The following is a 12,500-nucleotide window of genomic DNA, read 5'->3' as shown; positions in this document are numbered from 1 at the left end:
TACTAACTAGGATCCTGACAGCGAGGCGGGTAGGGTAGCCGACAAAGCACAGGACTCTGGGATGCGTTTGCTTTTCGAGTGTCTACCTGGGTTTTACTTATCTGAACACATTAAAACCACCCGGAAAAGTTTAATGCAAGTCATAGAAATTTCTCCAAAAGGAGGGCTTGGCAGGATCTGTTACGGAGGTGGATATTGAACTGGTCGGCAAAGCTATTAAATCCCATCAGATCTCCTTGGCATCATTTTAATGAGAATCATCGCAAAAGTACAAGATCATGGTATCTATAAGTGCCTCTTGACAGCCTCTGCTGAAATTGTGATGAAAAGGAAAACCATTATAGCAGAAATTTAGCGATAAGGCTGTTTGGAGGGACGGCGGGGCCTAGTGTGGCTCTAGACCGTGAAGGGTTAATTTTCTAAACCTAATAATGTTCGATAGTGAGGTATTTGTCAGGAGATAAAGAAGTGATAGAATCTGGGAAGTGGGTCCCTTGGTGATTGTAGTACAAATATTGTTAATGCGGTGTGGTTACTACAGCGAAGGGAAGTAAAATAGCTCTGGTCCACTAGAGACAGGCTCTGCTACAGTAGAGCAGGAACCTCCAGACAAAGGCCAGTAATTGTTGAACTACGAGTCAAGCCGTGGATATTTTCAAATCCTTATACATCTACATTTACATGCAGGGGACCGCGCGTGCGGCGGTAGGGGGGGGCGGGGGGGACGGCCGCACAGAGACCAGGATCCCGCAGTGGGGAGGCGGGCAGCCCCAGACCTCTGGCTGGGGAGGGGGCCCCTCGCGGAGGACATCTGGGCACAGCTGTAAAATTCAGTACTGTCACCCTCTGCCCCTTCGTTATGACGTCATGTAGGCACTACAAGTATATGAGACCCATAACTTGAAATGTACAAGAATTTAATAAGTCTGGTGTTGGAACAATTTGTCATGGCATATTTGAAGAATAAATCAGACTAATGGAGCACACTTTCCCTCCCGTATGGCATTACGGAACGTGAGCCCAGTAATAGCTAATGGCAGGAGAGGGAGAAAAAGAGAGGCCTGACATTCAGACCCTCGCATTTTGGAAATCCGATACGTATTGACCTGTGTACTATCTCAGTGCACAGATCTGATGTCAGCAGAATGTAGTCTTGTATAGGAACTGCTCATTACAGGTTTTGTGAAGGAAGCACATTGTCTCTGAGCACCAGAACCCGATCGGCTAGAATTGCTCAGTAATCAATACTCCAGCGACTGATGGCCGGGCACGCACACACCACAGCTGTGGCCACGGCTTTCAGGGACTTCCCAGTAATTAGCAGGGACTTCAAGGAAGCACTCCACTGGTCACTTTCTTATCAGTCAGGGAAAAGTCTCTTAAAGGCTCTATCTTTTAATTTGACTCTTTAACCATTTCCTTTCAAGAGCGCCTTAGTGGCCACAGCCACGACTCCCAGAGAGGGCCCCCTCCGCCCCCGCCCCTGCTCCTCTCCACGAGCACGTCCAGTTTGGGCCGGGTGGGGGCTTGGGATTGTGCTGAGCAGGAGCGGATTGACGGGACATGAAATTCACCGTTTTACAGTGAACGAGTCAGTGGCATTTAGTTCTTTCCCAAGATTGTGCAAGCCCCACCCCTCTCTAGTTCCAGGCATTTCCACCCCCCACAAATGGAGACCCTGGGCCACTGAGCAGTTGTCCCCCACCTCATCGCCCTCCCCACCCCCCGCCGGCCCCTGGCCACCACGAGTGGGCGGGGACTTCTACAGCTGTGTTTTCTGGTTGGTATTCGATACTCTTTCTTGTCAAGGTAATATTATTAAAATAGTCTCCTGGTTTTGTGTTCTGGATCCAGGAACTACAAACGTGGGGCTTGATCTGGAATGGGGTTCTTGGGTAACCTCCAGAAGCTGTCAGCGCCATGATTTACACACGAATGCTTTGGGTTTTCTGATTGATGGCATGGAGGTCTATCCGTGGCCGTGTTCATTTGCAGCTTATTAAGAGCCTGGCCTTAAAATGGAAAAGCGAGTACCCCCTCACTCCACCCCCCACCAAAAAAATATATCAGTATTTTTCACTCTTGACTCAGATTTCCCGTCCTGTCCATAGAGGAGGGCCAGAAGAGGAGGTCGTGCCTCTGGGACAGAGGCTGGGATTGAGGTGTGGGAGGGGCCTGTTGGAAGCCAGACCTCTTTGCTCTGAGCCCGGAGCTCAGCCTGTGCTAAGGTGTGGCCTGAGGAACCCTGGGACGGGGCCGCCAGGCTCACGCCTTGCAGCACGCTGTCACTCGTGTGTCCAAGCACTGGCAAGACCGAGCCCCGGAAGAGTCTAAAACTTGGTGATCAAAAAAAAAAAAAAAAATCCCTACCTATAGGGCTCCCGAAGTGCCGGGAAGAGGTAATTTCAAACAAGTGATACCCACGTGCAAAAGGCAAGCAATTAAAACCGCTCCGAGTTCCTTTTTTCTCCTCAATCACCAGGGTGCGCACGCCAAGCCCACTGCATTTCTAAGGAGACAATCTATTTCTCCTTTGACCAGAGGGAAAAAAATCATTATTACATGATTAGTGGCTTCAGTTAGGTGAGAAGCGGCAGTGCAGGGAAGGCGGTGAGGGTGAGTGGTATTAATTACCTAACACTTGCTGGCAAGATAATTTTATCAGTGATTTGGCCACTAGTAAGTTGCAGCTTTTGATAAAAGTGGGCAAGTTCTTAGCTCCTAGAAACATGAGGGAAGGGAATGGTGTCAGATGAAATGCATCTCATCAGCTTTTCTCTGACAAACCAAATTCATTCCTTATGTAATTGATAACGGCCTTGTCCAATTATTTCACACATTACAATACACAGAGGCCCCCTTACAGGTTTTGCAGGGTTGTAATTAGCTATGCTAATATCTCCTTTATTGGCCCTAATATTGCTCGACACCTTTTGCCATCCTGGAACCCACGAGAGCCCCATGGCCTGTCAGGACCGCTGATTATTGAGAAGGATAGCTTTAATCAAACATAATTGCAGTTAATTTTTCTCTCCTGCTCTCTGTTGCCAGCGTCTAATGCCACGGACTCCTTGATATTCCATTAAATTACAATTAAACAGCCTCCTTTGTTTCTGATTGTCCTGAACACCACCACAAAGTTCTGTAGCCGTTTAAAGGAGAACTGTCTGTCCTAATTGCCTGCGCGCACACAAAGGGCCAATTTATGCAATGCCCATGTAGAATTTAAACAGTTCATAATGTAATGGATATTACACAGGAGCCTAACACTACAATTAAAATGATTTTCATCAGATAGAGCAGCTCTGGTTAATCAGCTTCATAAAAGTAAATATAAATGAACTAATTCATAGCTTAAACACACAGAAGTGGAGCAGACTCTGAAATGAGTTACTGCAGTGGGGGGCTTGCCCCTCGTCATGGGCTGCTAGGGGCGGGCTCCAGTTAAAACGCTCGATCCCGTGTTTTGCCGTGGCCCCACTTATGGCGTCCACGTCCACCACGTGGCACTTCTGGTGGCGCTGTGGCTGTTGGAGAGGATGCGGCATGGATGCGGCCAAGACCTAAGCTGACTTTCCCCGCAGGTGCAGCCATGGCCGGGCTTTGCCAGGTAGCGGTCCCTGCAGACGTGAGGGCCCGCCCTGGAGCTGGCGGCAGAGACCGCAGGCAGGTACCCGTTGCTGGAGCCAGCGGACTGTCCCGTCCCGACCCCCAGGTAGCGGCCCCACGCCCACCTTCCCAGGTGCTGGCGAGCGGGAGGGAGCCCGCTGGAGCCTGCTCGGGTGGCCTTCTCTCCTAATCCCTGCACGCTCTAAAAGTGGAAAACCTGGTTTCGGAAGTAATGAGCTCGCACCTCTCCCCCTTCTCATCGCTACTGAGAACTGTCCGGGGTCTTGTCTGATATCTCCGAGCAGAACATTACTGGGGAGTTTCCGCCGATGTGAAACAGTTTGCCCTGGGCGGTTGCCTTCACTCCTGCCGGAGAGAAACAAGTAAATAAAGCCCATATTTCAAGCTTGATTTACTCTGGTACCTACTGTGAAAGATGATGGCTCTTTAGGGAAATAAAGACAGGGTCAGGGAATTAGTGTACATAATGGTCATTTTGATGATGGGCCAACAGATGCAATGGAGAAGCGTACTGTACACAATTAAGCATAATGTACTAATGACAGGTTAGAATTTTTATCGCCTCTTTGCCATCGAGCAGCAAATCCATGTTTAGCAGTAATAAAGAGTTTATTGGTGTTAAAGCCAAAGATTTTCTGACATAGGAAAGATTTTTCCCTTCATAACAAGAGTATTAAATCCTTTGTGTACCAGAGTCTGGAAGTAAGATATGTAAAGTGGTTGTCAGATATTTCTTAGGAAAAAGCCAATTACAGGGTAATTGAGTAAGGGGTGAGAATTACCATTTGACTTCACGTGTAGGGCGTTGGGTTTCCTCCCCCTCCCCAAACATCCGCCCAGGGTCTCGCTGAGCCCTGGCTGGTGGGAGCGTCCCTGCGCTCGGGGCGTGCTTGCACCGTGTCTGTGGTCAAGCACTGGCTGGTCTGTCGCATCCGCCTTGTAACCCCAACAAGGGTAAACGGTAAGCACGAGGCTGCCCTTCCTCCCGGCTGAGGCTTCCTCTGTCTGGCCCTAGATGTTGGGCCTTACTTTCTGTGATCGGGACCAGAGCTCTTGGAAGGGGCTCTACCCTCGGGGGCCGTGCACGACACACCTCCCCCATGTGCGTCCACGCCCACGAGATACTGGGTTGGAAGCAAACACTTCCGGGGCCACATCCCAAGCAAGCGTGTGTGCGCCCATCCCCGGCAATGCTTCGGCCGTCCGCGGGGCCTGGCACCCAACTCTGTTCAGCTAAAGTTCTGCGCCAGGCCCGGCTCACCCTCCTCACGGCCAGTGGCTATTTAGACCATCTTCAGAACACTCTGCTGCCTCGCAGGTGAAGGGTGAGCCGCCTAAAAAGATATCGAGGAATTTAAAGAAACCTCTTCTGGAGGGGGGGGGGGTAAAAAAAAAAAAAAAAAAATCTTTCGCATCACAAAAAAAGCTCCCGCAGACGGCTCCATCCAGATGAGAGCTTCTCAGGCCGGCACCTGCTCAGAAGATTAGCCGGGTGGTAATGTGTGGCATAATTGCACCATGTGGCTGTCCCCGAAGTGAAAACCTAATTGCCTGACTGGACGATAAGTTTGTGACGCCCTCACCTTGTTAGGGCCTCTCTGATGCAGTTCAAATGCAGTGTGGCCGCAGGTGCGCCTAATTTACCTCGCTGCAGAGCGCGTGGAGTTTAATTGCACAGTGGTTGTTAGGAAAAATTGGTGGGTGGAATATCAAGTGACTTACTGTATGCTGATGGCAGATGGTACTGAGAGGCGCTGTGAGCTAAGTGTATAGGTGAGGGGAGTTAATAAAAGATGTAAATTCCGGCCTAAAATAGTGAGGCCTGGTGGTATGTGAGAAAATTTAATTAAGTGGCCACGATTCTTTTTCCCATCAATTGGATATTCTTCTTCCGCGCGGAAAAGGCGTCCAGGATACGTTGGGAATGCAGCTGGAGGGATGAATCTTGGTCGGTGGGGTCTTTCTGTTTTCTGATGTGATAACTGTTGACAAGGAATCTTGACCGTTAAGGCTGAGTTCAAGGAAATCATGTGAAACTTCATAAAACGGTAATAAGCCTCAGGTAGGACAGGGGATATTTGGACAGAACAGAGAGGGGAGTTTTGTTGGTTAACTTTGCAGGACAGGATGCTCAGACACTGGTAGAGAGCATGCGTGTCAGCACAGAGACCCCGCCCCCGCCCCGCCCACGGTGGGCGTGGCTTTGTACGCGGAGGCAGAGGGGTGCCGTCTCCCCCGGGGTATGTGCTCCAGCCGGGTCTCCCAGCATCCGTGGGCTCACGTGGTGGGCTAGAACTTACGTTGTGAGCGAGCATGCGGGCATGGAGGGGACAACGTGATGAGATTTTTGTCACAGCTTCTCAGCACCCTGTCAGGACCCCTGAATCTTCATGCCTCAGAGCACAGGGGCTGGGGGTGGGGGGAGTACAAACGGCTGTTGCCTCTGAGCCAGGCTAGCGGCTGCGTCTCCCCGCTCTCCCCCTGAGCCGCGGTTTCATTGTTGTGTCCCCAAATCATCGATTAGTTCCCTAAACACACACATAGACTTTTCACAGACGTTATCGCAGCCCTTAAAGCTCACCCCCAAATCCTTTCTTTTCGGAAGAGTTGCACCCACTGTAACTTTCGAAAATACGCGTTTGGAAGTGTGTCTGGCTGGGCGGTGGCGCCCTCGGGGGTTACGGTTGCCAGATGAAGTTGAGCGCACCCAGTTACGTTTGAGTTATGGGCGAAGAGCAGTTTTTTAGGATCGGTGTGCTTTGGGATGTTCCTGTCCTAAAAAATTACTCGTCGTCTACCGGAAACGCCAATGTAACCAGGCATCCTGTGTTTTTATTTGCTGAAGCTGGCAGCCCCATCTGGGGCGGACAGTTCCCCAGTGCTTAACGTGCAAAGGTCCAGGCAAGAAATGGCCAGTCCGAGTCACAGCTGTTATCATAAAGCTTGGAGACCCATAATGTCAAGACAGATGTAAGTCACTGCTTGTGTGTGTGGACACCTTCTGCGCTGGCCGGCGGAGCCCGGGGCGCCCTTGCCCACGCCGCCGGCGTCGTCTCCCGATGGCGCCCCCTGCAGGCGACGATTCATGGCCATGCTAATCGGGCGCCCCCTGCAGGCAGCGAGCAGCGGGCGGTCGTGGGTAGCCTTCACTACTCCCCACGCAACGGCGTCTTTCTAAAAGTCTGTGAGTGTGTCTGATAACCCTAACAAATATCCGTTTTTTGTATTTTTGTAGATTCTTTCTAAAGTTTTTCCTCAAGTGCAATCAGAACTGTTTGAAGAATGCAGGCAACCCTCGAGATATGCGGAGATTCCAGGTACTCGTTTCTCAAAGACGCGCGGGCCGTGGTCCGCACTTTTAACGTGAAATTTGAATTCTCTGATGTTGTGATTGTTCAGAAAACAGTCTTTAGTTCTCCAAGGGTTTGGGAGCAAACCAGAATCGGTTCATTTGATAAAAAGATTCAAATCGAGTTGCTTTAAAAACAATCCAGCATCTTTAGTACGCCAGATTCATGGCATCTGTGCATACCTAAATGGCACATTGAAATTGGCTCTGAAAATGGGACCTTGGCTTTGCAAGGTGCACCTCTTAGGGTGGTCACGCCATGCCTGCCCACTGTGTTGGGCTTCCAGACATCTGGAAATTGGAGTTATCAGAGCTGTAGGTTAAGTCGGGTTCCCTTTTACATTCAACCGTGGTAAGTCTTGTAGGTGTGTTTCAGAATGTCCTCAAAGTCCTCTCCGTGTTAGTACGTAAGGTAGCCTGTTTCCTCAGTTGTACGTAGTCGTGTACGACTGGTTCGGACTTGGAGCCCGTGCTCAAGGTCGTCGTTTTAGGGATGGATGGATGGAGTTTTCACAGGGCAGAGCCATAGTACAGCCTGTTGGGTAAGCATGAGACCTTGGGCCCTCCTCATGAAGCGAGCCTCGCCTGTTTGATGCAGGCCTCTTACAAGTTCCAGAATGTTCTCCCAGCTGTTTCCTTTCTATCAGGGTTGATCTGTTCTTGCTTCCTTAAGCCCATGCCTGATTGCTAGGCTGTGTTCCTGGGTGCAGGCTAACTCATATTCTGGTTTGCTTCAGAGGACTTCATCTCCAGGAGAGAGGATAGAGAGCTGGATGGGTTATTGCTGAGTCCATATTTTTCTTGCCTTTTGAGTAGTTAGGAGGTTACTTCGGGGTGAAAGGTACACCATATATGATGGATTATCTTGCTGAATTTAATTGTAAAAATATTCTGGGCTGGGACACACAAGTGCTGTTAGTCCCTACTAACCAGAGAAGAATCTGGCAGCGAGTGGAAATGAATGCTACATTGGATGGCTTACCATCAAACCGCTCAAGGTCATTTTTACAAATTTAACTTACCTTCCAGGCTTTTAGGACACGTGAATTTGTCTTACAGCCAATCAGCCAGTCAGAGAAGGGTCTGTGGGTTGGTTCACAGTCATGCTCTGCAGGTGGGGACAGTGTCTCTTGCAAACATCTGGGCCTGCTCCCACCTTCTTGCACCAGGCTTCATGGTGATACTGGCCCATCTAAGCAGAGCGGAGGTCATGCATTGTCTCGTCATTGGCCACCATGCCATCAGTTGCCAGTGAGCCCACAGTTACTAGAAGGATGGGCTCTGCTCTCTTTAGCTCATCTCCCCGCCTTGCAGAGGGTTTAACTGGACTTAAGAGTGTGTCAGGGCTTACACAATATCTCCAGCTGGCTTCACAAACTCAGCACCTTTCTGTACGTATACTGCAGGGCTGGCCCTGGCCAAGAGACAAAACACAGCTTGTCTGCTTCCTCTGCTGAACTACATGCTTTTCCCTTGGTGACTGACCTATATAGAGATGACAGAGCCAAGACTGTCCTTTTTTTATTTTTATTTTTACCTTGCTTCTTTAACGTATCACGGTCTAAGAGCCTGAGGATGGTCAAGTCTGTGGCTCAGAGTTAGTTACGTGGCCCTTTGCATTGTGCTTAGATGAGGATACAGGTACAGGTGCTTCACAGCCCAGGCGAGGGGTGGCCCTGCATCCTGGGGATGCGGCAGGTGCCCACCCCATGGGTGGTGGCTATCAAGGAGGTGATGACACATCTGACATTGGACGTAGGGACGCCGAGCGCGGGACCCACAGTGTTTTAAGGCTCGGGGGTGGGGGGGCAATATTATGGAGACTCTAGCAGTCTTGTAGAGCCGTCCTGGGAAGGAAGCATCAAGGAAAGTGCCTCATGAGGGAGTTTTGGGGGATGTGGTGGGTGCTGTCCCTGCTTCACAGTTTTCTTGTGGGCCTGAGGTTTTTTTATAAAAACCGTCAATTCCCCGCGTATTCATATGTATGTATGTAGTGTTGACCTTTTTTTTTTATTATTATTAGTTTTCTTTATTTTTGAGAGGCAGAGAGAGACAGAGCACCTGTGGGGGAGGGGCAGAGAGAGAGAGAGGGAGACACAAAATCCGAAGAAGGCTCCAGGCTCTGAGCCGTCAGCACAGAGCTGGACGTGGGGCTCGAACCCACGAACTGTGAGATCATGACTGAGCCAAAGTCGGATGCTCAATCGACTCAGCCACCCAGGTGCCCGACCTTTTTTTATTCCTTAAAAATGCTACTTATTTTTAAATCTTTGATCACTCACTTTTATTCTTTTTTTTTTTTTTTAAATAGACTTTTTTTTGAAGAGCAGTGTCGGGCTTTCAGGAAGAATCCACAGAAAGTTCCGAGAATTCCCGGACATCCCCCTGGGCACACCCTCCCTGCCAGTTGGCCCTGTTGTTAATGTCTTGCGTTGTGGGGTACATTTGCTACATCGAATGAACCAGGGTTGATGCATTATTAACTAAGGGCCGCTGTAGCTCTGGCTTTCAGTAGTCATTTTACATGGCATGTTTGGGCATGTGCAGACCAGGCAGGGAGGGCACACGTGGGCTGGGAGGCCTCCTGGTCCCTCCTCTCCTGCTCCAGCTGTGTGTGTGTGGGGCTCTGCTGCTCTGGGTGGTGCTGGCCCTCCCCGCTGCCCACACGTGGCAAAGAGCCAGGCTCCCTGCACCCCAGATGCGGGCTTCAGCCGCACGAGCCCTGCTGTGAGGCCCAGACTGGACCAGGGCTGACGCCTTTGCGACTCATGTCGGCTGTCCGGCAAATAATGGACCGCGTGGGCTCACCTCTGTTTAAGGACAATCTTAAGGCTGGGTAGGGAGTCCATTAAAGGATGCTTGTCACAAGCCCACCTGGGAAGGTGTCTGGGGGCTGGGCAGGGGTGACCCCGGCAAGGCCATCTGTCCAGCAGAAGGGGCCATTCCACTGGCACCAGGGTCCTTGCCGTCCCCTGCTGGTGAACTTGAGAAAGCTACTTGCTTTGGATTGACAACACTTTCACCACTGATACTCAGCTTGGTCTTTTCAGATGCAGAAAAGCTCCTTAGCAGACACTGCATGTAATTGTAACATCGACCCAGGGATGTCGGACTGTGGGTAGCCAGTGCTTCTGATTTAGGAAGCCTGTTTTTGGCAACTCTGAATCCTCATAGTGCTCCAAGGGAGGACAGTCTCAAGTGAACTCATTTAAATTCGATAAACTATCCGATCAATATGGGAACAGATCAATCAAAACAGCAGCTTTAAAATGAGCGGCTGGAGGGGTGTTTCTGAAGCTAATGGCTGGAAGAATATTTCTCTGAATTGAACTCACTCGTTAGCATAATAGGAGATGAAACTGTGATTCAAATGGGACAGGTTTTGGAGAGAAGCAATCTTGAGTCCAAACAAAACAGCCCACGGGCCCCCCATTAGCCAGGGCTGCGGGGGGTGCGTGGCGGAGGCCCCCCAGGAGCGGGCGCCGGTTCCCCTCGGCCACAGCGCTTCCCTTTGCCAACTCGTTTCACGTCCACTTCGTCTCTGCAGGTTGTTGTGTCGACAACAGTCAACGTGGACGGCCACGTGCTGGCCGTGTCTGACAACATGTTTGTGCACAACAACTCCAAACACGGGCGGCGGGCCCGCCGTCTAGACCCGTCAGAAGGTACGGCCCCTTCTTATCTGGAAAATGGTAGGCACATGTTACATGTCTTTTTTTATTTGCAATGCTTCTTTTCCTTTGCACCATTTTTTATGTTGAGTCATGTCCAGTCGCCCTCACCGGGTGCCCCTCTCGGGTCAGACGGCCCCGGCGGGGGCACGGGCGCTCCCCGGAGCCCCCCGCCGCCAGCCCTCTCCGCCCCAGCTCTTGTTGTGGGAGAGGCCTTCTCACTCACTTCACCTGCCATGGGCTTTACGTTACTGGTTTGTTTCTAAGCTTTCTTTTGCTTGGAGCTTTCCTTGCAGTTTTAATTTATTTGGTTTTATTTTGGCTGTCCTCAGCCCCCATACAGAAGGTCATCCCCAGACACTCTGTGCACGTCTCAGTGGGTGGTTGTGTTGTGTGGTCCCATGAGCTCAGAACACACTTGGAGGACCAGTTCTCGTCTCCGGATGGAGTGGGCCGGGGGCGGGGGGAAGGGGCAAGGGGCTGAGAACGAAAACCGCATAAAACGTACCAAATGCTTCCAAGGGCCTGACTTCTTGTTTTGTCTGTTAAAAGAGAAGAATTTTGCTAAGAGTGATACAGGCAGGGGGCAGCGGTCTTAGACATGGCCTCAGGGCTCAGAAACAGACACCACCGAGGGCCTTCCCCAAACCCCTCACTCACGCAAGTCCCCACGGTTTATCCCACAGCCTTTAAAATAAGGTCCTTGTCCTCTATACTAAAACACTGCCCCGTAATCACGAGATCCTGACCGATACGAGTTGTTGTTGTTGAGAAAGTAATGTGAATTGCAAACAAAACACGGTTAAACCTCTTGGAGCAAAGAGCCCATAAGACAAAAACGGTTTTAAGGCAGATCCTGTACGCTGAGGTCTCGAATTCAGGAGCCACACGTGAGGCAGGCAGATGTGTACCAACAGGAAAAATGAATGAAGCGTGTGTACATGGTCAGAGTGAAGTATGATTCAGACATCTAGAAACTGGAAGACAATTTATGAATCTGCTGTGGTCCACAAAAATAAACTAATTTGTTTTTCTACATTAATGACTGAGGTATAAGAGAACAAAAATATCATAATTAAAGGTCGCCCTGGGCACCAGAGTCATTAGAATCTGTGACGTACTGTTTATCTCCTTCCTATGCACTGAAGGTAGGTGTGTGTTCTCCTTAGCAACCATCACTAATGAGGTTCACAATTAAGAAGGTTGAATCCCTGGTCCTCGGTCCCTGCTTCCCCAGAGAGCCAGAGCTCACAATGCACTAGGCTCGAGGAGGCCCCCTCAGCCCTCTGGTGTTCAGTTGTAGTCTGGGTCCAAAATCAGCCTCCTCTAATGAGCTATTATGATCTGAGCAAAGTACAAGTATTTATTTTTGTAAGTAGCGTGAAAAAGCATTTGACTGTAAGCAGAAAAGATAGCATTTAGAAAAATAAAGGCCACTAGTGGGTACCTTGGAGATAAGACCCAGCTAATCAAAAGCTATTTGCCGAAGCAGTCTTGCTGAAGATTTCTTTTAGGAAATGTTTGTTTCTCAGTATTTTATCAGCAAGTCACTTTCTTGCGGGAGGTTGAAACCTCTCATTCCGCCCCAGAAAGTGACTCATCAGTTTAAAATGCAAATGGGAGATTCTCGGAGAACCAGCACGTAGAGATAGGTCTTCACGAAAGGGGCATTTGTCGTAAACGGTAAGATGTGCGTGTGCGCTTGGTCATTAACGCCCAGTTCTCCGAGCCCTGGACAGAACGTGACAGGCTCTCCGCAGGACCAGGAGATATGCGCCCCGCGCTTCGGCTACTTCCTGAAGAGCCCACGCTTCCGAAGTTCATTTTGAGGGCTGGCGATAACCGGCCCA

At 50.2% G+C, this 12,500-nt stretch overlaps 1 protein-coding gene across 7 annotated transcripts in view; it reads left to right on the top strand.

Moving 5' to 3' along the window:
- Positions 1–12,500, top strand: part of EBF3 (EBF transcription factor 3) — a 116,593-nt gene that overhangs the window by 71,819 nt on the left and 32,274 nt on the right. For 4 of the 7 annotated variants that reach the window (XM_042908484.1, XM_042908479.1, XM_042908481.1 and 1 more), the window contains exons 7-8: positions 6,866–6,947; positions 10,527–10,671. In XM_042908484.1, coding sequence (XP_042764418.1) covers positions 6,866–6,947; positions 10,527–10,671 — 227 coding nt within the window. The remainder of the gene's footprint in view (positions 1–6,865; positions 6,948–10,526; positions 10,672–12,500) is intronic. The other 3 variants (XM_042908485.1, XM_042908482.1, XM_042908483.1) reach the window with 1 other exon arrangement.

This window comes from Panthera leo, chromosome D2 (genome assembly GCF_018350215.1).
Source record: "Panthera leo isolate Ple1 chromosome D2, P.leo_Ple1_pat1.1, whole genome shotgun sequence".
NCBI classification, from domain to species: Eukaryota; Metazoa; Chordata; class Mammalia; order Carnivora; family Felidae; genus Panthera; species Panthera leo.
The sequence above is the reverse complement of the archived record's forward strand: the minus strand, read 5'-3'. Positions and strand labels throughout refer to the sequence as shown.